The sequence below is a fragment of the Balearica regulorum genome, chromosome 8, assembly GCF_011004875.1.
Source record: "Balearica regulorum gibbericeps isolate bBalReg1 chromosome 8, bBalReg1.pri, whole genome shotgun sequence".
In the NCBI taxonomy this organism is placed as follows: Eukaryota; Metazoa; Chordata; class Aves; order Gruiformes; family Gruidae; genus Balearica; species Balearica regulorum.
In genome coordinates, this window is record NC_046191.1 from 19,820,583 (window position 1) to 19,844,054 (window position 23,472).

At 39.1% G+C, this 23,472-nt stretch overlaps 1 protein-coding gene and 1 long non-coding RNA gene across 2 annotated transcripts in view; one reads left to right on the top strand and one right to left on the bottom strand.

The window, feature by feature from the left end:
• The window catches only part of LOC142602765 (uncharacterized), a 34,881-nt gene extending 12,733 nt beyond the window's left edge, over positions 1-22,148 (top strand). The window contains exons 3-6 of the long non-coding RNA XR_012836555.1: positions 3,972-4,425; positions 5,398-5,654; positions 7,680-7,751; positions 21,611-22,148. This is a non-coding gene — a long non-coding RNA (uncharacterized LOC142602765). The remainder of the gene's footprint in view (positions 1-3,971; positions 4,426-5,397; positions 5,655-7,679; positions 7,752-21,610) is intronic.
• Positions 143-23,428, bottom strand: ALG14 (ALG14 UDP-N-acetylglucosaminyltransferase subunit). The gene is made up of 4 exons (XM_075759983.1): positions 23,114-23,428; positions 20,740-20,891; positions 15,777-15,899; positions 143-523 (listed from the first exon to the last, which is right to left on the bottom strand). The coding sequence occupies exons 1-4, from the start codon at positions 23,301-23,303 to the stop codon at positions 293-295; spliced, it is 696 nt and encodes a 231-aa protein (XP_075616098.1). The 5' UTR covers positions 23,304-23,428; the 3' UTR covers positions 143-292.
• Positions 23,429-23,472: the final 44 nt, after the last annotated feature.

The window sequence follows — 23,472 nt, forward strand, 5'->3', positions numbered from 1 at the left end:
ATATTTATTTGTAGACAAAAATTGCCATTCACATAGCAGGAAAACTAGATGAAAACAGAGACAGCATAGACTTAAGGCCATTATGGTGTATTGGTGAACAGATCTACATGATGGCAATAAATACAACTACACAACAGTGTACTTAAATGTAGAGATATCTTTATTATTGTCTCCTTTTCCAGTACCAGCCTAATTTCTTAACAGGAATCCTTAAAAATAAATTGCTACATGAATGCATTTCTTCAGTGAGGAGCTTGCAGAGTTTATTTTAGGTAAAGCTTGTCTTCTGTTATTACACGATTCGACCAAGATATACTGACTTGGGATATTTTTCCTTTAGATCAGGCCACTGAACAATGAAATAATCTGAAAAGTAGTAAAGAATCTTTCCAGACATGGATAAAGTCTCCACGCGGCAGATGCTCTCTACATACACAATGATTGCTCTCTTTATTCCTAGAAGCCCAAGAAGAAGAGCAGATATACAGACAGGAACACATGTTCCTGGTCCATTGCACAATATCTAAAAGAGATGAAACATTTTACAAAAGTAAAACATGAGTTTTTTCATACAGTAAAGAATTAAAAGTGTGTATATTCATATAACATTACATTTTAAAAAAAATTACTTCCAAAGATATTTAAAAAAAAAAAAGCAGCAGCAAGTGAATATGAAAAAAAAAAGGGGGGGGGAGGAGTGGGGGAAACAAAAGACATAATTTAAAGTAGCTGCCAAAACAGATCATCTTTATTTACATGTCAAGGACGAGGTGAAGAGCTCTGAGATGGCATAGTAATTTCTATGAAGGAAGCAGAATTCCTTGACTCATGGGTTTATAACTAAAACAGCTTCCAATCTCAGTCCAGCTTTGCATTGTATCACTCATGATATTTGTGCACAGATTAGGGCATAATAAGGCCAGAGAAGTTTAATTAGGATTACTATACCTGGGATCCAGCTATAAACCTCCTGAGCTTTGGCTTAAGTCAGCAAAACACTTAAGAGTTGAGCAAAAAAGTGCTGATGAATTAGGGCCTTCATCAGAATCTACTAGCTGATATGCATGACTGGATTTTTTTTTTCTTTTAATAAACACTAGTACATAGAAATAAGCATACAGAAGGAAGGTCCTTGTAGCAGAGGATCTCAAATTCACTTATAAACATCAACAGTAAAAGAAAGTGTTCTTTCAATTTTAGACATTGGTAAACTGAAAAACAGATTGCTTAAAAGTAAAAAGTTTAAACCAGGGTATATTAGGCACTCTACTTGGGTATCAAAATTTATTTCAGGCAAAGAATTTCTTACTAAATTTAACTACTACTGTGTAATCAGCATTTTTCTGCACAGCTGGGTGTTATGTGGAAATAAAGAGTTCTTTTATAAAATCATGGCCCTATATCCTATAAACTCCCATTTTTTTGTTCCAAGTTCACCAGATTGTAAAAGGTATTACATTGGTGGGGGGGGGGAAAGAATCAGAGTTTCTGTTTCAGGGCTGTAGGAGATATTTCGGAATGTTTCCTTCCCTGCGTCGTGGCAAGATCCCACTGATAAACTGGTTAGCCTTGAGCACCCTGCCTCAGTTAAAAGCAGCAGCAGCGTTCATGCTACTGACTTCCAAACTCTCTCACCTATACTTTCCTTCGCCTTTAAGATGGCCCCAGAAATCTAGCATGGGGATGTGATGACCGCAGTGCAGTGTTTTATCAGAACCAACACAATGTAATACTGTATGCAAAATTATTCTGGTTTTATTGTTGATCTTAATTGAACTATTTATTCATGCAAGACTTGCTGACATTTTCTGAAAGACCCTTACCAGCAACATGCCATATACTGTTTTAATCTTGAAATTTTAGGGTATCAACAGCCACAAATACTTGTGTAAAGAAAATTGCAACAATATAATTATTTTATATTAGCAATTACATAGCTAAGAAGCAAAGTAGCTGAACACATCAACTTTGCATACAAGATTTTTTAAATCAGAGTAATATACTATTGTTTCCAATCTCCTGTTGAACCTGATTTCAAGTAAATCCATGCTGGGACTTTAAAACCTACTCTATAATCTGCTGAGAATGAAGATCTGTTTTTTTACACATTTGGCTTGGCAAGCAAGGACATAAACCAACCACACACAGTGCCTTTTAGCATTTCAAAGAAACTTTTCCACACGTGAGAACTAAACCAGGCATTTTGCCCTATTTCTTGGCAAGTTTGATTAATTTGCACTGATGTTGATTGTGCTACTGGTACATGGCTACTGATATCTAAATTAAGGCATGTTTAGGTATCTCTATTTGTAATAACATCTGTTACTGTAGTGTAAACATCAGCATAGGAAACAACTTGGGAGTGTTCTCCTGTGTTTCCAGGCAAAACCCACCAGCATCCCTGCTGCAGATTCTGCTCTGTTGCAGACCAGTGCATAAGAAGCACCAAAACAGTCCAAAAAAATTATTTACTACTTTTTTTTTTTTTTGGCAAGTTGAATATTCAGTCTGACTACTAATTGCAGATTCAAAAGTCAGCTTTAAGCAAACAGATAAAATATACACCACTGCTAAACAGAAACTCCACTCTCCCTTTCCTTTAGTAGAGCTACCTGGAGTACAAATATTGTCTCATCTTCATTGCACCCCAAGCCCTTTTTCTGTTGCACTGCACTCCTCTTCCCCTGTCTTTTCCCCAGTGTCTTCCATTTCGATATTTCCCTGTACTCTCACCCAGCCCTCTGAGATGTCTCCCACCCATCCTCTCTTCCCTGGTTTTCTTTGTGATCTCTGGTATTCACGTTGCTCCACATCCCTATTCCCAGGTGCCCTCCACCTGTCTTCCTTCTAGACTCGAACTTGCTCTGCATTCTTTCAGTCTCCATCTTACTATGAAAGTTCAACCCAGTTGTCTAAAGCAAAGAGAGAGTTTCACATTGGTCTCTTACCTTCTACAGTCTGACACAAAAACCCCCACCAATTGCACGTATGATTTAGGTCAGGTAGACATCCTAACATTCTCCTCAGCTCAGAAGTTGAGAATTGTAGAACAGGTTTTATAAAAAGATGAATTATTACAATCATGGACTTTATCAACCTACTGTGCCATATACTTCATCCTACTTCCCCCCTTTACTAAACTTGGCTAGCAGCTCCAGTCTTTTTAGTATTTGCTATTCTTGTGTCCAGATGCACAAAGGTAAATGCTAGAATGATTTCCAAACTAAGTGTACTCACAAAAAGATCACATAATGAAATAATAGTAAATGGGTCTATTTGTGACTCTATATGTAGCTCTAAAGGCCACAACAAGTTGCTGTTACTACTTTGCTGAGGTGCAAAACAGAAAAGCAATAACCAAAATTAAAATAGTAATAAAATACCTTTGCTATATCTAGGTTTTGATATGATGCACTCAATTTATACCTTCTACTGACTGTGTATAACTTGTAAGCTGCTTCTCAGATGCCCTTTGATTAATGGAAAAGTACTTGTATGAGGGGAAAAAGGATCAGGAAAATTATGGACTAGGCATCTCTAAAAAAACATGATCTGATCATAACTGTTATGTCCTCTGCTCTTTCCCATTCCACACATACCCGTTCAAACAAGACAATGCAGATGTGGCTCTATAGGATCTCTGTATGCAAAATGCCCATAAAATGCTCTGACTATAGATGTTGCTACTCCAAATGCTCGGGTATAAGAATTGTCCCCTGAAAGACCCTGGTATAAACCTGCTGAAGCCAACAGACAAATAGATCCCTATCTGAATTTGGGGTCGTGATCTGCAAGTCAGAACTATTAATCAACCTTTCTGATCATTAAAAATTACTCTTCAGTTAACCTTCAGTGCGTGTCTAGAGACATGTCATACCTAGATCTGGTGCAGTTGCTCATGTGTTGGTGTGGCAATTCTCCTCCAAAAATCTGGTCTGACCAGTCCTACTTAGTCCCTCTCACACCATCAGCAGAAAGGGAGACCAGTGTTCCTGCTGCTTGGAATCCAACATTGTACACTCACCAAGGGATACAGGGGAAACTTCTGAGAAAACAAGTATGCACATTATAAAGAAGAGGAACCGTTGCAGAATCTATAAGCTAGAAATGCTGCTGTTCAGCTTTTGCCAGTATACGAATTTGTTGATGGTGGAAAGGAACTGAATCATCTACAGCCTTCCTTAAGCATGTACGAGAAGATGAGCTGTCCTACTAGTGAATTTCAAAACACTTCAAAGTAAATTTTGGGGAATGATTGATGTCTTCCACCTTGAAAAGACCAAGGCTTTTGTTTTTCCCCTCCAGCAGAATACAAGTGTCTCTTAGGGAATTCAGTGGCAATTATTAGTATGCTGTGGAGAAGAAGCAGGCATCTATTGGGTAAGAAAGGACCGCGGCCTCTGCAAGGTCAACCAGCTATTCAGGGTAAGTGTTTCCCAATATCTATTTACTTTAGCTACAAGGCTGCCTGTAGAATATTCGCATTGCAGGAGTTATGTCTCCAAAGGTCTCTAGTTTATTTGGTTCGGCCTTCCTCAGTGAGGCAGAGGGGGAAAGAAGGGGCCAAAGACAATTTTTGTGTCACCTTTGTGACCTCTTGAGCTGTAACTGCCCAAGGACTTTCTTGGTCACTGGGCTATGCGGCTTTGCTGCCAACAAGCTGTATGGGATTGTTCCAGAAGCCAGCACTGCAAGTTTCTCTACAGAGAAATGTCCAGCTAACTATTCAATTGGCTCACTGGCATATAATCTAAATCCTACATACTAAAATCCTCTACCAATTCAATGTAAACAGACTTTTAAACAGTGCGAGAAACTAATCAATCTGTATATTAATGGAGGTTTAAAAGTAAAGGATCAAAATACATAATTTATACTCAGCAACACTCTCTCTAAATCTAATTTCATATTAATCACTTTCATATAGAAATGGAATAGTTCTTGCCTTTCTGTTTCATATATTTTCTACAGCTGTTGAAAGAAAACAAGCTAAGCCAGCAGTCTGGCACACTGGGAACACTGGCACATGGCACCACTGCTGATAAAAGCTGCTTTTAGAGTAGGTGAATGAAGCACTGTAGCAGAGTGACATTTACCAGCGAAAACACTGAAAGCATAGCTCACAGCTTCACTGGGATTAAATGTCAGGGCACTGGTTAAAACAAAGATGAGTAAAGCAGAAAACTTGCAGTTTTTCTCATAAATATGTAAACATATGTTTGCTGTATATCTTTAATGAACAAGTATTTGAGTACTGCTTATGTTCCCAAATTACAACAATCAACAGGAGGACAATGTAAGTCCCCCTAAACTTAGTAGAAAGTGGAAAACTAAGGTGAGAGTTGCTTTGCATAAGAAACTGCCAACACTTGCTGTTCTCCTTAACGACTTACACAGAGATTGGGCTTTGCCACCTGGACAAGAGTAGAAAAGCTGCCCGGCTCTCTGGGGTGGAGCAGGCTTGTGGTGGGATGCACACTTGAGTTGGAGACTGTGCTGCTTGCCAGCTATGGAGCTCCCTACTTGAGTATGCTCAGGACATTGCTTAGGCCTCCTTAGTCCTGGTAATGCTCCCTTCCCTGCAGTGCTAAACAACTGGAGATAAGAATAAGAGAATAGATGGTGGTGATAGAGAACTACTAAAAGAGGTGAAGGTGAGTGATGTAAAACTGACACAAGCTGAGTTAATTGCATGGTCTTTCTATATGCAAGTAAACAGACTTACATTTGTAAAAATGTAAGAAAAAAAACAATTACATATTTTCTGCTTTTCAGAAACAAATGTAAGCCTAAAAGCAAGTAATTTATTAATAATTTTATTTTGTGTTTTTGCTGAACTGCTAAAACTCAGCTTTTATTGATAAAACTTCATTTCAATGGCTATTTAATACTTGGGAACAAAAACTAACTGTTCAGCCTGTTAAGATATGAAAGCCCAGAAGACATCCCTGAGGTTTGTCAGAAAAACCAAGGAAACTTGAATAGCTGTTCCTGATATTTTAAGAAAGGGAAGGGAAAAGGGATAAAAAAGAAGAAAACATGGAAGAGAGGGAGTAGGAAACCAGTTTGGATTATAATTGAAAAGAAGAAAACATGGAAGAAAAAGTTTTTAAAGATGACCATACTGCCATACTCTTATAGAAGAGACTTAAGAAAACAGCTTGCCTTTTTGCAAATAAGGCTTCATTGAAAAAAAAAAAACAAACCCCAAACCCAAAAATCCCTTAATTCCTCTGTCAAGAAAAAGGAGGAGCATAAACTGTTCTGATGAACAACTTAGACCATCTATAGACCTAACAAAACTCCTCAGATAAAGATATTTTCAGCCGAAAGTTCCTCAATTTGGACCCAGTTTGACAAGTTTTCACCTGACTAGGCAAAGTGAATTCTGGCTTTGGAATGAGTTTTTGAAGGTCAGCAAGGAAATGCACCAAATAGAGAAAGCAGCTAAAAGGGATTGTAATCTGTGCATTATATATTTTTATTTTCATTACAGAGACACCCAAATGTTGTGTTGTTGGTAGCTGGACTTACATAATGAAAGAAAAAATGAAGTGCCATGGCAAGTTACAGTACATGGAAACCTTTCAAAAAATCAGCTTTAAGCAATTCTAGAAACAATGGAGGACAAAAATAATAAACCTTCCCCAAAGATAGCAGAAGTAACAATAAACACAAGTCAATGACATACAAATACAGAAAGCTAACAGGGGGCAGAACGCGCTGTCTTGACACAAAGGAAGCCTCCTTTACGAAACTACAACTCTGACCATAGAATAACCTGAAGGATCTTTCTGAAACAAGGGAAATGGAGCAGAGAATGATTCCAGTGACAGGGAACCTGAACACTCACATTTAGTGAAAGCTGAGTAGAGGACCCTGGATACTGAAAGGAAAAGTAAAAGAAAAACTATAACAACATACTAATTTTTTTATGTCAGGGCTAATTTTAGACCCCTGCATTGATCAGGTAGGAGCTAGGGAGTTTGATGTTTCAGGAGTTTTTTGCCTTTTATGATCTCGGTGTAATAACAAACTTTGTTATGTGGTTTTTGTTTTGCTGGGGGGAAGTTTTTTGTTTCTGTGGCACAAGAAGAGAGAATCTGCAATGAATTCATTTGTATTCTGCTATGTAAATGACAGCATCTTGTGAGCTCATCAGCCCTTGCTTGTTTTTAGTATTGTCTTACTGTTTTGAAAACTTCACACTAATGCCCTGTAAGGTGAAGAATCCAGCTGGAGGTTTTTTCCCTTCACCTACAGAAGCACTGAGTGCTACCCAGAAAAGCAGTGGCAATCTGGGCTCTGGGTCTCAGCTGTCCCCATTTCTGCCCAGCAATTCCCAAGGACCCGGTTCAGGTGACTGCTCAGTGTACCCTGAGCAGCCCCCAAGCCTGTGGGAAACTGAAGTGCAAGCATTACAGCCCTGCAGTTTTGGCACCAGCTCTCTTAATATTGGAGATGCTGGAACTGTAAATGTAAACTAACCAAAGCATCAGTGAACAAATAGCTCATATTTTAATTATAAATATATTTACCTTATGAGCTCATGACCAAAATGCAAGTCTAGAGAGTCAAGAAACCAAGGTTGTACTCACAGCTCTGCTGTGGACTCACCACAGGATTTGGGGCACAACATTTACTTTCTCTCACATCAGTATTTTTTGCTTTAACACCAGGAAAACAATAATTTACTCCTCACAGAGGATGCATCAAGATTCCTGTATATCCTTATTGGTGAAGATCTCCAGGTATGGGGAGTATTGTTTTTATTATCGTGTGTTTTGATTCAGTAGCATACTCCGAGAATGAGATAAAATGTATGTGCTATTTTCTTTTGAAAAAAAAAAAAAAAATGTTTAGACACAGCAGGCCATATCCATTAAGAATAAATTTCTGCTAGTAACTTTAATGGCAACTTAAACCTGGATGGCAAACAGAGACAAACTGTTATTTTTTTCATAAATGAGTAACTCTAAAAGGTTTCAAGAGATACATTGTTCATCTACGTGGAGGTAATGCAGTTATGATAGACATAAGATCTCTTCTAGGGAATATAAATCTATTTGGTAATCAGAAAAACAAGAGAATTAAGAGAGAAAAGGATTTCTTCTTAGCTCAAACACTTAAGCATGTGGGAGGGACTGTCCTTGTTAAAGCTTTTGCTAGTATAGCTCTTTAGCATGTCTGAAAAGTCAAGTTTTGACCCTCAAGGGGGTTTTGACCCTCAAGGAAAACTAGCTCAGGTTTTTTAATATTTTTTAAGGTTTAAAAAAAAGCAGGAACCTTTTCCAACAGTTCCTTATTATTGCTATTGGTGGGGAGAAAGAATAATTTCAGGTTCTGTTTGAACAATATAAAAGTCATTAAACTACCTACTGGCTGCTTCTTTTTGAATAGTGAAGATCTTATCCAGTTCACTTCCTTCCACAACCTGAAAATAAAACTAGCTAAAATTTCACACTCTATTTGCTGTTTGAATGTACCTGCGGAATGCAGGCTAGGACAAAAAAAATCTAGATGTGTAGTCTGATGTAAATCAGGTAATTAAGGTAGAATTGAATTATACCTGGGTACATGCTCATCTTCTGTTCTCTAAATCACTTGAACCATCAGGGGTACAAAAAAATAGTGGTCTACAGCAGCAGCTTGCGCTCAGGCTGGTCAGCACCTATAGCTTGTAGCATTGCCATGAAAACCTCCCTAGTCCACTTCTGTGCATTCTGCTGGTATGGTTCCTGTTGCTATTATCGTACGATACAGGCAGTAGGTGAGGTGCTCGTCAAAACAAGCAGAGACATGTGTGGTCCTGCAGGCAGATTACTTAACTAGGATAAATAAGATCAGTGAACACCAGAATGGGGAAAAGAGAAGTGGAAGAGCAAGGACTTAAATTAGCTCACTGTGCAGTTGTGTTTCTAATGTGCACCACTTTTTTTCTGAGTATTACTTTCATCATAGAATGAAACATATTGGGAAGCATCACCAACTCCCTCATTTCCCCAGCTCTCACTTCATTAAAAGCTTGAGGAGAGTGAGACAGAAATCCTACCTAGTGGACTTTTCTATGGGAGAAAAGGAGAGGTTCCACAAAACCACTAGGAACTAGACTTAACAGGATTTAATTGTAACAGCACTAGGCATTGTCACTTCTGCTTTCTAGGCACTTAATAGCCTGACCCAGAGTTACCAGCCCAGTGTCCTGACAGGCAAGAGAGAAGGGAAGGGGTCCAACTGATGCGATTTGGACCAGCATCTACATGCAAAGTAGTGAGGGAAGCTCCTGGTTTCTGGATCTTAGCAGAGCTCAGGAGTTTTACTATGCATGTGGCTGTTTGACACTATAAAGACCTAAACAGCTCAGGTCTGTTTCTGGGTATGCCTAGGGGCTTTACTGATGAAAAGAAAGATAATTGGGGTCATTAAGAGCCTCAGAAGTTAGGCAACAGCTTAGTGAGGAAAGTTTGAGAATCTAGATTTAGACACATAAAGAAACATGCAGACTTGACTTTTTTTTTTTTTTTTTTTAAATGAAGCTAACCATAGGGACCCTACTTAACTGCCCCCATATTTCAGGTGAAAGATGGCAGGTCCATCATTGGGATTAAAAGGTCTTTGGAGTGATAAAGGTCTTTGGTCTTTGTGTTTCCATCCATACATATGATGCTTTGGCAGGTATGTGGAAGCAGAATGGGACATATGAGCTCAGCATATTTCCCAGCCTAGCTGCCAAATGTAAAATAAGAAGCATAGAACCAATCAATTGAAAATAATGACAGGTGTGAAAGTGGTATTAATGCTCAAGTCTGTCAGAATGTTAGTGCTGGTTATTAAAACATTAAATTAAAACCCAGACTGCCAGTGGGACCAACCAAGGATCATGATCTCTGCCAGAAGTTTGTGTCAAGAAATAGTGGCACCAGTGAGTCTTGTGAGAAACTGTGGGAGATGAATAGAAGGTTGCTTAAAAAAGAACAAGATTACAAAGGCAGATGCAGGATGGAGAATAAAGTAACTCCCTATCTATGTTACCATGGAGTGGGTCTGTGGTGTATTGCAGCAGAGCTAGTAGGAACTAAAGGAAATTTGACTTCATGTGGATGAAAAGTTGGTCATAAAACAATTCAGTAAAAGGCTTTTGCCAAGGCAATGAAATGGTAGTTAACAAACTACATTTGTAGCTACAAAGACTAGAGACTAGCTGTCTTTCAGCAAGCTGTTGTTCTAAGTGGTTACCCTAGTTGAGTCTGAACTTGACTAAAGTCTCTTGGTCAGAGCACCATGAGAAATACCATCGAACCTTTTAGAGCCTATTTAAGGGCTTATCTCATCTCCTGATATCAAAAAGTACTGCTTATTATAGTAGCCTGCTTCTATTCAAAAGGAAAGGAGAAATTAAATCCAAAGACTGTTAAATATAATCATACATATTACTAATAGTGGACTAAAATGAGCCTTTAATTGCAAATCTCAATGTGTCTTTCATTAGTCAAGCATTCATTTAACTAGAACTTGAAAGTGGTGTTTTAGGTTAGCTAAAACTGCTATTTTATATGTATATAAATATCTTTGAAGCTACTGCCTAATCACTGCAGTTGGTATAGAAAGAATCTGCATCAAATACCTGCCTGAAATGGCCTGGTTCAGTGGTCAGATTCAGTGAGACTGTTTACTTGAAACCATGCGTTATAACATGTGTGGAAGTGTGTCCAGGGTGTTCATTAGGTTTATAATGAACCTGATAGATGATGAGTTAAGACTGATCCGTCTTTATTTTAAACTCTGCTTAAATCTCAGCTAAGATGTCAGTTCATCTCTACTCCAACTTCTAGCCTCCCTCTGAAATGTAGTGTCTATAGGCATGTCTAACTGGCAGTCACAAAAAGAGCAGAGCTACAACCTAGCTTTAAACTGATTTGAATGGCTTTAGACATTTATCTGGGCTCAGCAGAGGGTAATTCTGCATTATGGCTGCAGGGTAGCTGTATACAGCACAAAAGGTAGAGGAGGGGTGAATACAACTCATTTTCATTAACACTGAGAAGTTAAACACAAATTTGGATGGCTTGTTTTCTTTTTAGATTATACAATTTGTATCACTGATGGTCTTAATCCAGTGTTGCTTATTTTACCTGTTTTGATTCCAGAAGAATAGTAGATCAGACACTGTAAAATCGAACCAGTCCAAAAGAATTATAAATAGCGGGGAAAGATTCAGTGTACAAAAAAAATGCACCAGATAGTCTTCATAGTGCATTATACAAAGTTCACTTGTTATGAAGTGAATAGAGAAAAAATGCCACCACTCAGATTTTGTAGCTTTCCACAAAGCTCTAAGAACCATGATTTAAGGGACAATAACTTATTTGTCATAGTGATTTGTTAAAGTGCTATAAACTTAAGACATTTTGGGCAGGGCAGAAAGAATGGAAAATCTTAGCTAAATGAAAGAATGATCGCCTTTCATATAGCTTACTGTGTGAACGCTTCTGTAACAACTCTAGAAGTTGTTGTAGTGAATTTAACCAGTTGGGGGACCAGGCATGTGTGATGGGATGTGCAGTCATAAAAGAATCGGTAGACTGCTAGAAGCATAATCAACTGTGTAGGTTTCAGGCTTCTGGAAGGAAGTTTAAAAAGGAGAGACCCATTCAGCTGACAGCTGCTAGGGAAGGAGACAGCAGACCTTGTTGTACTTGCTGTGCAAATGTAAACTTACTACAGGCTTCCCACGGGAAGGAGGCCCTAATGTGGAAGGACTGCCCTCTTTGCCTGATTTAACCCGGGCTTTTCCAAACAGCAGTGATATGAAAATATCTGTTTGTCAGGCTCTGTAGAGCACTGAGGCAGTAGGAACTGCTGAGAATGGAGCTTTACACAGAATTTCTGCACAATTCTATGTGAAATTTAATTACATTAAAGGAAAGCAAATCGCTGACCCAATTACATAGCCCATCTATGACTGAAAACAAGGACTGGATGCAATCTGTACAGCTTGTTGCTGTGTGGTGCACACGTATCCTTTGTTTTCAGTTTGAATTTCAGGTAGGCTAGAATGACTGGAATAATCATGACCCAGCCAAAGGGCTAGATCACCTGAAGACCTGGTTTCAGGGTTGGCAAATCAGCCCAGAGACAACAAGGACAATAGTTCCATAAGCAGTGAGAGAACTGAAGACTGGTTTCCTCTGAACTTGCAGTCAGTCAGTAGGTACAAGCATATTATAGGAAGGCTGTAACATGAGTTTATTCCTTCTTGGACATCAAATAATCTATGTAAGATCCAGTAATTTTCTCTGATTTTGAGAAAAATCTGTGCAGCTTGTCTAATTTTCTGTAACTGTCTAAGGATTTGCATCTTTCCCTAGATGGTAGATCTTCTAACATCTTACTCTGGTTTTATGTTTCTTTTCAGTCTTTCAATGAAGGCAATAGAAGTCTCTCTTCTCTGACCATCTGCCTGTTTTCATGGAAGGAATTTGCAGTCTTTGAGGCTCTGACTGCATATTAAATCTGGCTGCAACTGATGAATGGTTTTAAAAACTTTTTCTGGGGGAAGGAAGGTGTAGGCAGAATGAGCTGGCACAAGCCTTGCTTTCCTTGAATTTTAGGCCTCTGCATAGGAAGCCTATCTAAGGTTGACATGTAAAAACTGCCCAGTATAGTTGACACGTAAAAACTGCCTGCAAAACAGACACCTATATTTCTATAATTCTTGGCTATAGGAACACAAGCCGATCATCACTTCTGACATTTTCATTTGTTACTTAGTTTAATATCTCTAAAGGAACTTAACTTTCCAGAGTGCAGATGTTCAGAACCCAGAAACAGGCCTCTTAGGGATGATCTCAAACTGAACAACTAAGCTAACTTTTACATTTCTTAAACTCTCTGGGGGCCCATTTCAAGTGTGGGTCAAGTTCTGCAAGACAGCAAAGGTCTCTTGGAAGTTGTTCAGTTCTTTCTGAACTATCTTGAAGAATTAGATGAAACTGCTTTCTCATGTCAAAGTAAACTAAGCAGCTTTGCCAGAAGATCAGTGTGAGATGCAAAGGGGCCACAGTCCTCATGTAAATAAGCACATATAAAGTAACTCCTGTGCAGTTAGGTTTGCTGTATCCCCTTTACAGCTATTTTGGCTCCACAGATATGTTAGTTATGCCAACCTAAGCCTATCTGCTCCAAATCTTGCCTTTGTGCATCTAATGGTTTCAGGCTCCCTTTGCAGTACTTCTCTTGCCCCGCGTTACTTGAAAACTGTAACATTTCTGCTTTTCTCTAGCCTTTGGAAGTCTCAAAGGCTTCAGTCATTCCTTCAAACATGCACCCATTTCTGACAAGATTAAAAGCTAGTCTAAGGATTTGTGGATAACTCGTACATACAAATGACTTAGAAGCAATTCAAAGTTCTCCTTCCCTCCTGCAGTTAAACAAAACCAGTTGCCTAGACTGAAAATGTACAGTACTCATAAGCTCTAATGTTTAAAAATACAAAGCTCTTGGCATGATGTAATACTGTGCTTGTTTCTAAACTCGGGTGTTGCTTTCTGTGCCAGAAGTTATAGATGAGTCTTGTAAACGCCAGCATTTGTCCCACCCTTTCGAGTTCTTTAACTACTAAGCATTATATTTTGTGGAGAGTAGGAGGAGTTGCAATTCACCATGAACATTTTTTTTTCCTCAAGGCAATTAAATATTACCAGTTGCTTCACATAACACACAGAATTTTTTCACTGGCAATGTGAGGTATTTTAATCCCTGAATCACTCTCTTTTGATAAGTGTTTTAAAATCTTTACAGCTCTCTGACTTATTATATTTTACAGAATTCTTAAACTAAGATACGCATACAAGTAGCAGTATGCAAGCAGCTTTCAAGTGGTATAAGAGCTGGAATAACGTCAGAGATGCTTCTGTCAGTGGTAGTGCCAGCTGCTATTATGGGTTGATGATGGTACCTGGCAAAAAATATTTGGGAACTCCTTCCCCTCCAGCCCTTCCCTAATCATGGATAAGGACTCTGGATAGCATTTTCAGTCAGTTATTCCTTTTAACACTATGAAGAGCTTAAAATGTATCCTTAATTTTAAAAGGACAAGTGTTTTTCAAAAGTGTTAGGCTTTTGACAGCTTATCACAGTTTATCAACTCCAACACTGTTTCTAACAATTCCATGTGTAAATCCCACTGTCACTTTAAATTCCTCTCGTAAACAGAGAAACCATGGAATTGGATTTGTAACTTCCTGCTCTTCTACTATGATATGTCCTGTTGACACTTTTTGTAATATATTAAGCCACACAGTGAGATTTTCCTGTCAATTTCTTTTGCAAGTTAAAAAAGTATATACATTAACTAAACCAGTGGTGTAGCAAAGTGATTCTAAGTATTTGTTACTCACATTTGCTCTGTCTGCTTCATGTAAACATCCCTCTGCTATTCCCCCCACCCACCCCAAATTCAAATCACTGTAAAAAGAACAGTATGCCATCTCCTCCTCCCTCCCAACTTTATCTCCAAGTTTTAAGAATAGGCTTGAAAAACAAGAACTGCAAAAAACTAGTTCTGTTGTTCTGCACACTAAACTGCTCTGAAAACCCCAGCAAGCAAGTAGCTTTTGATCTGACAGGAACTGACCAGTACTATTGAAGCTAATGAGAACAAATTATTCACAGCAGCTTCTCTAAACATTCAAAATATCACAAATATATATGAGCTTCTTTAGAATTACCCATACAGTTCACAGAGAGAGCTAAAAAAGTCTGCTTACAAACATCCTCTGTGGGTCCATATATGCTGCTACTAAATTATGAAAAAATATTGTAACTGCAGAAGTTTTTACAGATTGCATTAAAATATTTAAAAACCTATAAAATATTAATTTGAAAATTTTGCTAAAATAATGCCATTTTTAAAAAACCTCAAGTTTGGATAACTGACTCCTTAAGACGACAATTCCCTAGCAAAAAGCCAGCTTTAATGAAAAAAAGAAATTCTTTAAGAGAAAGAATTGTAGGACTTACACCTGGGAGTCTACTACCTTTTCAGTCTTGTATCAACACAAAACTCTCTACTTTAGTTCTATAATCTGACGACCCTGAATGCCTTTAACGTGATTCAGTGTGTGGAATATTTTAAAATAAATGTTGTAATTAGCATGAGAGTGCAGTTTTGTAAACAGCTTGAAAAAGTTACTAAAGTGCTGAGGACTTACCACTTCAGCAGTGACGCTTTTTGTCATTAGAGGAGATAATTAATGTCAGTCAGCCAAAGACTAAATAAATATGCATGTAGCTGAAAAGTCCATGTAAGCACAAGAATTGAATCTGTATATATTTCTGCTAGTCTGAACCTGCCTGTTCCAGACTGGTCGCACCATTTCAGGAGCAAGACCAGCCAACAGGATAACCAGGCTTTCAGGCACAGTTTGTGCTGTTGCAATCCTGAAGAGATATTATCAAGAATCTGCAACCTTGTCTGCGCTAGCTGTACCAGCATTAACGAGGGAGTGACTCCCTCCCTGATGTTACCTGCAAACTTTGAGAGGGGAAATTGGTACTTGCTACTCTAATTCACTAGCAGTGCAACCTGTTCTCTCCTTCTTGGTGTGTTGCTGCTATATCTCTTTCAGCTTTAATTTTATATTCAAAAATACTTTTCCTGGGAACTGTAAATTTAAGCATACATATGAGATATGGTCTGCAATGTCTTGATATTCCAAATACTTTTATGATGCCAATTAGCAAGTTCTCAATAAATTAAAATTTACTTTACCTACCAAATCTGGTTTCAGTTTGTAGGTCAAAGGAAGGGAGTAAAGTATGGAGTACAGAGTTGTTACCACAGAGGAGGTCCAAGATTGTCTAACCTCACGGCTTCTGGGAATGCGATCAAGGGTGAACTGGAAGAGAGCACGATAAGCTGAATTGTTATTTTTCTAAGAATGTTGTTGCTCTTTCTATAGAGTTATTAGATCTGTCTGTGCCAACTTTTTTTATTTTAAATCTAGTTTGGAAATGTTTGGGTATGAAACCTTTCCTTAGATACCTTATTCAGTGTTGTGCTTAGCGCTCCTGGCAATAAAGTAAAATGAAATACTAGAACTATATATCTACTTTTTAAAATCTTCTGATGTTACTTTAAAACATTCCTAACTTAATAAATAATTCAGCTAGAGCAGCTTCACCCGCAGTACGTTAACGTAGTGCCCCACCTCGTGGTCACCGAGACACAAGTCTAGGTCTGATCATACAATCCAAACATGGTGACTCTTCTGTCTCTTGCCTGTTTAAATTCTTCGTGGATTTAGACTGCAGAAAATGTAACAAGTCTTCTCAGGTAACATCTGGTGCATACTATTAAAAATGCAACAGCAAATAATACTATCCTTTATATTGAGTACTCAATGAATATTCAAAAGATATGCAAGATGTATATTCAAAATGCAAAATATTTGTATAAAGAAACAGGAAAGAACATCTTATCATTAAATAAAAAAATAAATTTAAGAAATAATTTTCTTTGTTCTTTTCCTAGGAAAAAGTAGAGATTATTCACTGTGTGTAAAAGATATCAAATTAATAAAACTCAGATGTTTTCTGCTTGTCTCAGAAGACTGTAAGTAGTAAACAGTAGTTAGGCTTCCTGCACTCTTCACAGATGGCTTTTACCTTGATGTAGAGGAACTACACCTAAGAACTATTGCTACATCAGAAGGCAGTCCTGATGCCAGTGAAATTTTTGACTGTTTAAATGGAAGACAAATGCAATGGCTGCAGTGTACTATTCGTTGGTGTTGACATTGTTTAGATCTGGACAATGGTCACTATCTTGCTTCATATGGGACACCAGATCACTACTGTTCCACCAGAACTCATTTTGGGACTGAGAGACTCTAAATATCATTATAAACACTGAAAATTGCCCAGTTGCTTCAAATATACCATTGCCAATTGTCATAGCTTAGCCCTGGTGATTTGTAACCAGGAAAGATTAAGTTGCCAATAGCTCTACAGTAAATAGAAACTACAAATCAGTCTTGAATAGCAATACCTGGGTTTTTTTTAATATATAAGGTGGAAAGAATAAGAATAAAAAACCCTTATAAATGCAGAATATTAAGTTAATTTTCTTGAGTGAAAATTGCCAGCAGTGATGCTGGCAGGCATTAACAGATATTATGAATTGGTAGTTTTATGTTTTATTTGCAGGTGTTGAAACTCAGATTGCATTAGTCTGACAACAGAATATGGAAAAATAAACATGCCCCCTGCTCCCCATTCAGCAGGATTCTGGTTATCACTACCTTTCTATTTCTCAAAGCTTTGGAAGAGATCAGGTGATAAAAAGAGATATCGTTAGTGGAGTTTAGACCCTTGCATAGTATTCAGTCCTGCAAGAAATATGTGTATGATAAGATAGGTTTAGGCAGAGCAGGTTTCAGTGGAACTATTCAGGATGCTCCCTTCACTGTAAGAATGCTGTTAAACAATATTTGCCAAAAAAAGTATGGTATTTTCTTCACAATAAAAAACTGATTTCAGCAAAACTTGGCAGGGACCCCAAACAGCATCAAAGTAGAAATTTAACTTGCAGAATTCAAGTAACGATCAAACTGATTTTACCTATGGTCTTCAAAAAACATGCTTGAAACTTTGCACATCAGTGTCTATGTCTTATGTTAGGCCTTCAAACCTCATATCAATCAACACTTAAATATTAAGCTGAGAAACAAAACCAGATTTTTTGTGTGTGTTTAAAAGCCACTGCCAGATGCTTCAGCAATCCCAGCCTCCCATCTGATGGAGTACTGTTAGTATTCCAAAGGTACCTCCTGCATCTTTTGCTGGAAAACTGCCTAGTATGTCTGATACTAGAAACTGACCAATTGCTCCCCTATCTTCTATGGTGTCCTATTGTCGCATTTATTTTTCCTTACATCTTTAGTGGAGTCAGTAACCTTTTTGTTATTTGAAGACAAATATTCCAAACTTGCAATTCTAGAATGGGTGACTGTGTATTGCAATTTCAAAACCAGTGATGTAGTCCTTTACCTGGTTAATATTGTTGTTTTGCAAGCATGCAAGGAAAAGTAGGTGGAAAATTGCCACTGCTGTGAATCATTATAACATGCTCAACTCAATATACTGTAATGCTTGCAAAGACACTGGATTTACATAGTTCTTTTTCCTGCTGAGAAACAAGCTTTCTTAGCATAGTATCTCTCATGAAACATAAAATGCAAAAGAACATGCAGTCAGATGAGCATTATGTAAAGGTTAGTTAATTTGGTTGCTCATCTCAGACATGACAAATGGGGGCATAAGAGCTAGTGAAGAATCCCTGTTCTTCAGTCAACAAATCTAAGTTTTGTCCTGCTGCTGCTAGAGTAGGTCAGCAGGAGCTGAAGCAGGTTCTCTATGCTGAGCGCAGAAGGTTCCCTGAATAACAGCTCTTGGGGCATCCACACAGACTAGGTGTGGTTACAGCGTGGGGGTAACGGAGAACAAAGAGGCAAGTGATACCAGGACCAGAGACTTTTCATAGAAGGCATTTCAATTTTTAATTTTTTTTCCAAAAGACTTAGTGGGTAGAGATGCAGCATTTTGCTTCTTGTAAGCAAGATGCTCGTTCTGGCTTCCTTTCCTTCCCCCTGAATATTGTAACTTTTTAGAACTGGGCTAGACCACAGATCAATAAGAGACATTGATCATATTTGGTTTTTAAAAATCAGAATTTGTTAAATGTGTACATTGATTTTTCTCTTAGGTCATTATTGTAGTCTGTCTGCAGTCTTAGTTCTGGAAGAATTCACTACCTTGAGAAGATGAGGAAGGGAATGACCATGGGTTGAAGCATTCAGGCTTTTCCCTTCCATTTATTCAAAGCTGCAAGAAACTACTAGCACATGATTTTTAAATGCTTGATGATCTACAGCATCCCCAGTGCCAAAACACATACTACTTGAAAGCACACTCTGAAAGTTAGTAAATATATGTTATAGGCAAGTGACCTTTACTTTCTAAATTTTATCTTCCATTTTCACTCTAAATATTTTTGCTCAGTGGAAAAAAAATGGCCAAAGGAAAATGAGCATCTGTTATCCAGACAGCAAACTCAGATGCAGCCAAAAATGTTCCTCTGGCTTTCAATGTTGAAGGAAAATATAACTATATGATCTGTTAGCAGTTGGAGAGGGTGCAAAAGGGAAGCTGCTTAGCAAAACTAAGTGAACTAGTGGAAAACTGCATAATTCTTTAATACTCAAAATATGTATTGTTAAGAAATTTAATAATTTAGGGTTGGACATTTTTCAGAGAAGCAAGTATGTGTGAATGACTAATTACCTAACAAGATTTTTCTGAACAAGAAATACCTCTGGTCACTTTACTAAACTTTCATCCTTGGTGCACAATGAGAGAAAAGACTGGCATGCTCCATTTTAAACTAAGTCATCCCAACTTGATTCAGCAGCTTACGGTAGGCAAGGAACCTTCATCTTCCAAGGTGAACGTGGGATAAACAAACTTAAAAATGCCATTCCTAAGTGATTCTGTTGCTCACCTTAGCAGCAGCTGCTTTACATTAAAAGGGTTTATTCTGAAAATCATTGGTGCCAAGTCCTATAATCATTTGTCCCAGTAGTGCTGCTGAAGACAATGGAAATATCAGAAGTGCACCATATGAAATCAATACTACGTAAATAATTAATTCACTGTGTGTTGTACTACTAACTCAAAACGACTAAGATTTTTGTAGTCCGAGCATTCATTTCCATTGTACTTATTCCAATTTCTAAATAAAAATATAATCTTTCTACTAATTTCACTGAACATCAGATCACACTTCAAGTCACCAGAGAGTCATACTGCTGTCTGTTAATCATACAGCAAACTAGCTTAAAGCCAGCAAACATATGATAAAAAGATAAACAAGATACGTTCATTATTTTTTTCATGATTTTGAGGAGTTCAGCATTTGTTCAGGTCATCAACCAGAAAACTATCTAACGCTAAGAGGTATTGCCTACTTTTTAAATGTGTAACTAATGCTTAATTTTCAAATCCAACCAAAACCAGTCCTGAAAAATAATACAATTTCAATTAAAGTTTTCTCAGATAAAAAATTTTTAGATGTAATTTCTTTCAAAAAAATACATTATGTCACTGAGGGAAATGCCAGACAAAAAAAACCCCCACCTCCAAAACCCCCCAAACCACCTTATTTCTGCCCCTGTAGTTTATACCTACAAATAACACTTCTATGGCTAGCTGGTTTACAAAATTAAGAGAGAATTATTTTCAGCATGCTTTTCTTGAGCAAGAGATAGCTGCCTTTGTACAGACACTTTCACTACAATTATGTTCCTTCATTGCTTTAAATGGTTAACATGTTAACAGGAGTTAAAGACCGTTAAGAGAAAGTGAGGAAGGTGGTAGTGAAAACTGGTAGCAAGAATGGTGTTTGCTATTTTTAGGTATATTTATTTTGCATTTTCAGTGTCTCTCTAGTGCAGCATTAATCAATAGTGTTTATTTAGTTCACTTTTAGAAACATAAAAAACAGTCTGCACAGAATGGCACCTTTATCTGAACTTTAGTGCAACTGATTATCAATACTTAGAAAATCAAAAGCATCTGCTAATCTTAAAAAATACTTTTGAAGAATCACTTCCACATTGTCTTGAATTAGAATGTCACGTTAAGATCATTTTATCTTAAAGAGCATATTTAACAAGTTACCTGGGAACTGGAGAATGTTTCAGCCCTTTTTTGTTCAAAAGAACGTATTTTAGCTTCACTCATCTCATCTGAGTCTGCAAAAACATAATGTCTAGGAGAGTACGACTCTGACAAACAGCTAAGTAACCTCAGGATTTCTGTTGTGTGCCCACCTGTAAAAACAAACTGCAGTTAGTATATGAAAAATTTTGTAACTTTCAATATCTTCAGCTTAATCAGTCACTTCTCCTTTTAAAACTTATTAGTACTACTATTATCAGTGACACTTTTCTGAGAGTATACGATTCAGTGAAAGGATGGTTGAGACTGTTTAAGTAAATGAAGACAATTCAGCTTCCACTGAAGCTATATTGATGGAGGTTTTTCAGTTAAATGGGATTGAGCCAGGGTCACACAGAAGTACGACACCTGTGGTGAACATCCAGTACACAATGTAAATACAACTGGGCAAAGAGTTATACTGTAGTCCATACTCAAAGGCCATATACCATGGTGCAGCTGTCAAAATGAAGCTGGATGGGATCTGGCTCAGAGCTGTGCCATGGAAGTGTACCTCCCACTGACCCTACCCAGTGCTACATCCTATGACAGGGGCTGTACTATCCTAGCTCGTAACAGTGAAATTAAGCAGGCAGAAATTTTACTCTGCAGCTACACCAGTGTAAAAGCTGAGTGCTTACAGAAGAAACAGTCAGCTCCAGCCAAATACTTTAACCACTGCCCTTGAACGGGTGTTGACAACCTTCTAACTGCAAGGTCGCTTTGTTCTGGGAGCTAAATTGGCACTAAACTGGAGAGAACGGGAGGGTGTACTTACTGTGTTTTGGGAGCAGCATTAATTTTTTTTTGTCGGTTGAGTTTTCTGAACCAGAGTTACAGGAATATCAGTGGAAGAAGGGAGAGAGAAGATTGTGTGCACAGGTAAAGTGGAGCTGGCTCTCCTTTATCTGTTGGGCTGGACTGGCTTAACATCAAACTGCACCCGTAAGTATGTGCATAAGCATTTACTGGATGTGTCACTTTTCACTCTGCTGGAAGTTGCAGACCAAAACAGTAAACCAAATGTATTCCTACCACCTCCTGCTGACCAGCGTCATTAGCCTCCTAAGAGACTTTGCTATAGAAGTCAAGCACTTGTAGCTGGCAAACAACTGACAAGCAGTGAGAGCTACGTTGTTGCATTAGACACGAGAGTTTGCCACCTTTCCATAGAATTTCATGCAGTATTTTTCAAACTTATTTGGAGGGATTTTCTCATGAGCGATGGTTTGTTGAAGCTTTCACAAATTTTAATGCAATCATCTGAGTATTCACAGAAACGCAGGCGTTTCCTACTTGAAAAAATTCTTGAAAAATAGGCTTGAACATTATATCAATCTTAACTGACTTACGAATTATTTCACCTGGTAAGCTTAAGTAATAGTGAACATATTTAAAAAAATACGTACAAACTAGTTTCCAAAGGACTGAAGGAAAACAAGCACATTTCCAGCCCTGGAAGTAAAGATGACCTGACAAATTATAAAACTGCCAGTCAAACTCAGATTGCAGAAAGATCCTGGGATTATTACTCAATTAATCAGTGTGCAAAAACCACAGGGATACTGAGGTGATGAAATCAAAGCTTGCCTGGATTTGCTAACTGCAAATTTTCAAGGTAGTCTAATTTTTTGGGGGGGCAAATTAATTGCCCTGTAACTTTGGGGAGTTGACAAGGAGTAGCAGATGTCTGGGTGACACGCTTGGACAACAGTACTGCCTCTGACATGCTCAACGCGAGACTCTCGCAAATAAACCCCTGAAACGTGGTTTGGGTGAAATTATTACAAAGTGTCACGTGTGTAAGGGGCATACCGATCTATGGAAAGCCTGGGCCTGAATCGCCATCAATAATTTTCTATCAGAAGACCAAGCAGCCGCACAGGTCTGTCCTCCATCAGTTTTAGTCAATATGTTCGTTAATGACTTTGGTGAAACGCACGTGCCGTCTGAAGGAAGGGTTCAGAAACCAAACCGTCAGACATCAACACGGACGAAAAGGCCCCAAATAAAGATGATGCTTAACCATTACTCAAGAACTAAACAACCCGAAGACAGGCGGTGGCTTCGAGGGCGCCCGGCCCGGACGGCTGGGGTCTGGGCGCGGCCGTGGCGGCACCCGGCTCCTCACACAGGGCCGCCGGCGGGCGGGCCTCCCCTCAGCCCGGTACTCTCCTGCCGCCCCGCGACTACAACTCCCGGCATGCACCAGGGCACACCGGCGAACGCCGCGCTGGCCCTCGCTCCGCGCTGCATGCCGGGAGCCGTAGTTGCTGGAGCCGGCCGCGGGCGCTCTGGGCGCGACCCGCTCCCGCTGGTGGCAACCCCTACTCACCGGAGCCGGCTACCACCAGGAGCCTGAGGGGAGGTGTCCGCCGGCCGCGCCGCCTCCTCGCCAGGAGCGCCAAGGGGACGAGCAGTAAGGGAAGCAGGAGGAGGGCGGCGGCGGGCAGTGGCGGCTCCATGACGCGGCCGGAACCGTCCCGCCGCCCCGCGCGGAGGCAGGCGGTAGCACCTCCCGGCATACGGCAGCCGGCGTGGCTCAAACCTCCCCGCGTCTCCGAATGCTGCCCCAGCCGCGCTGCCCAAGGGCTGCGGTGGCCCCGGCGGGCCGGGCCGGGCCGGGCCGGGCCAGGCCAGCAGTACGAGGGGCCGGCGGCGGTCGGGCCGGGCTGGGGGGTTACGCTGTCGCCT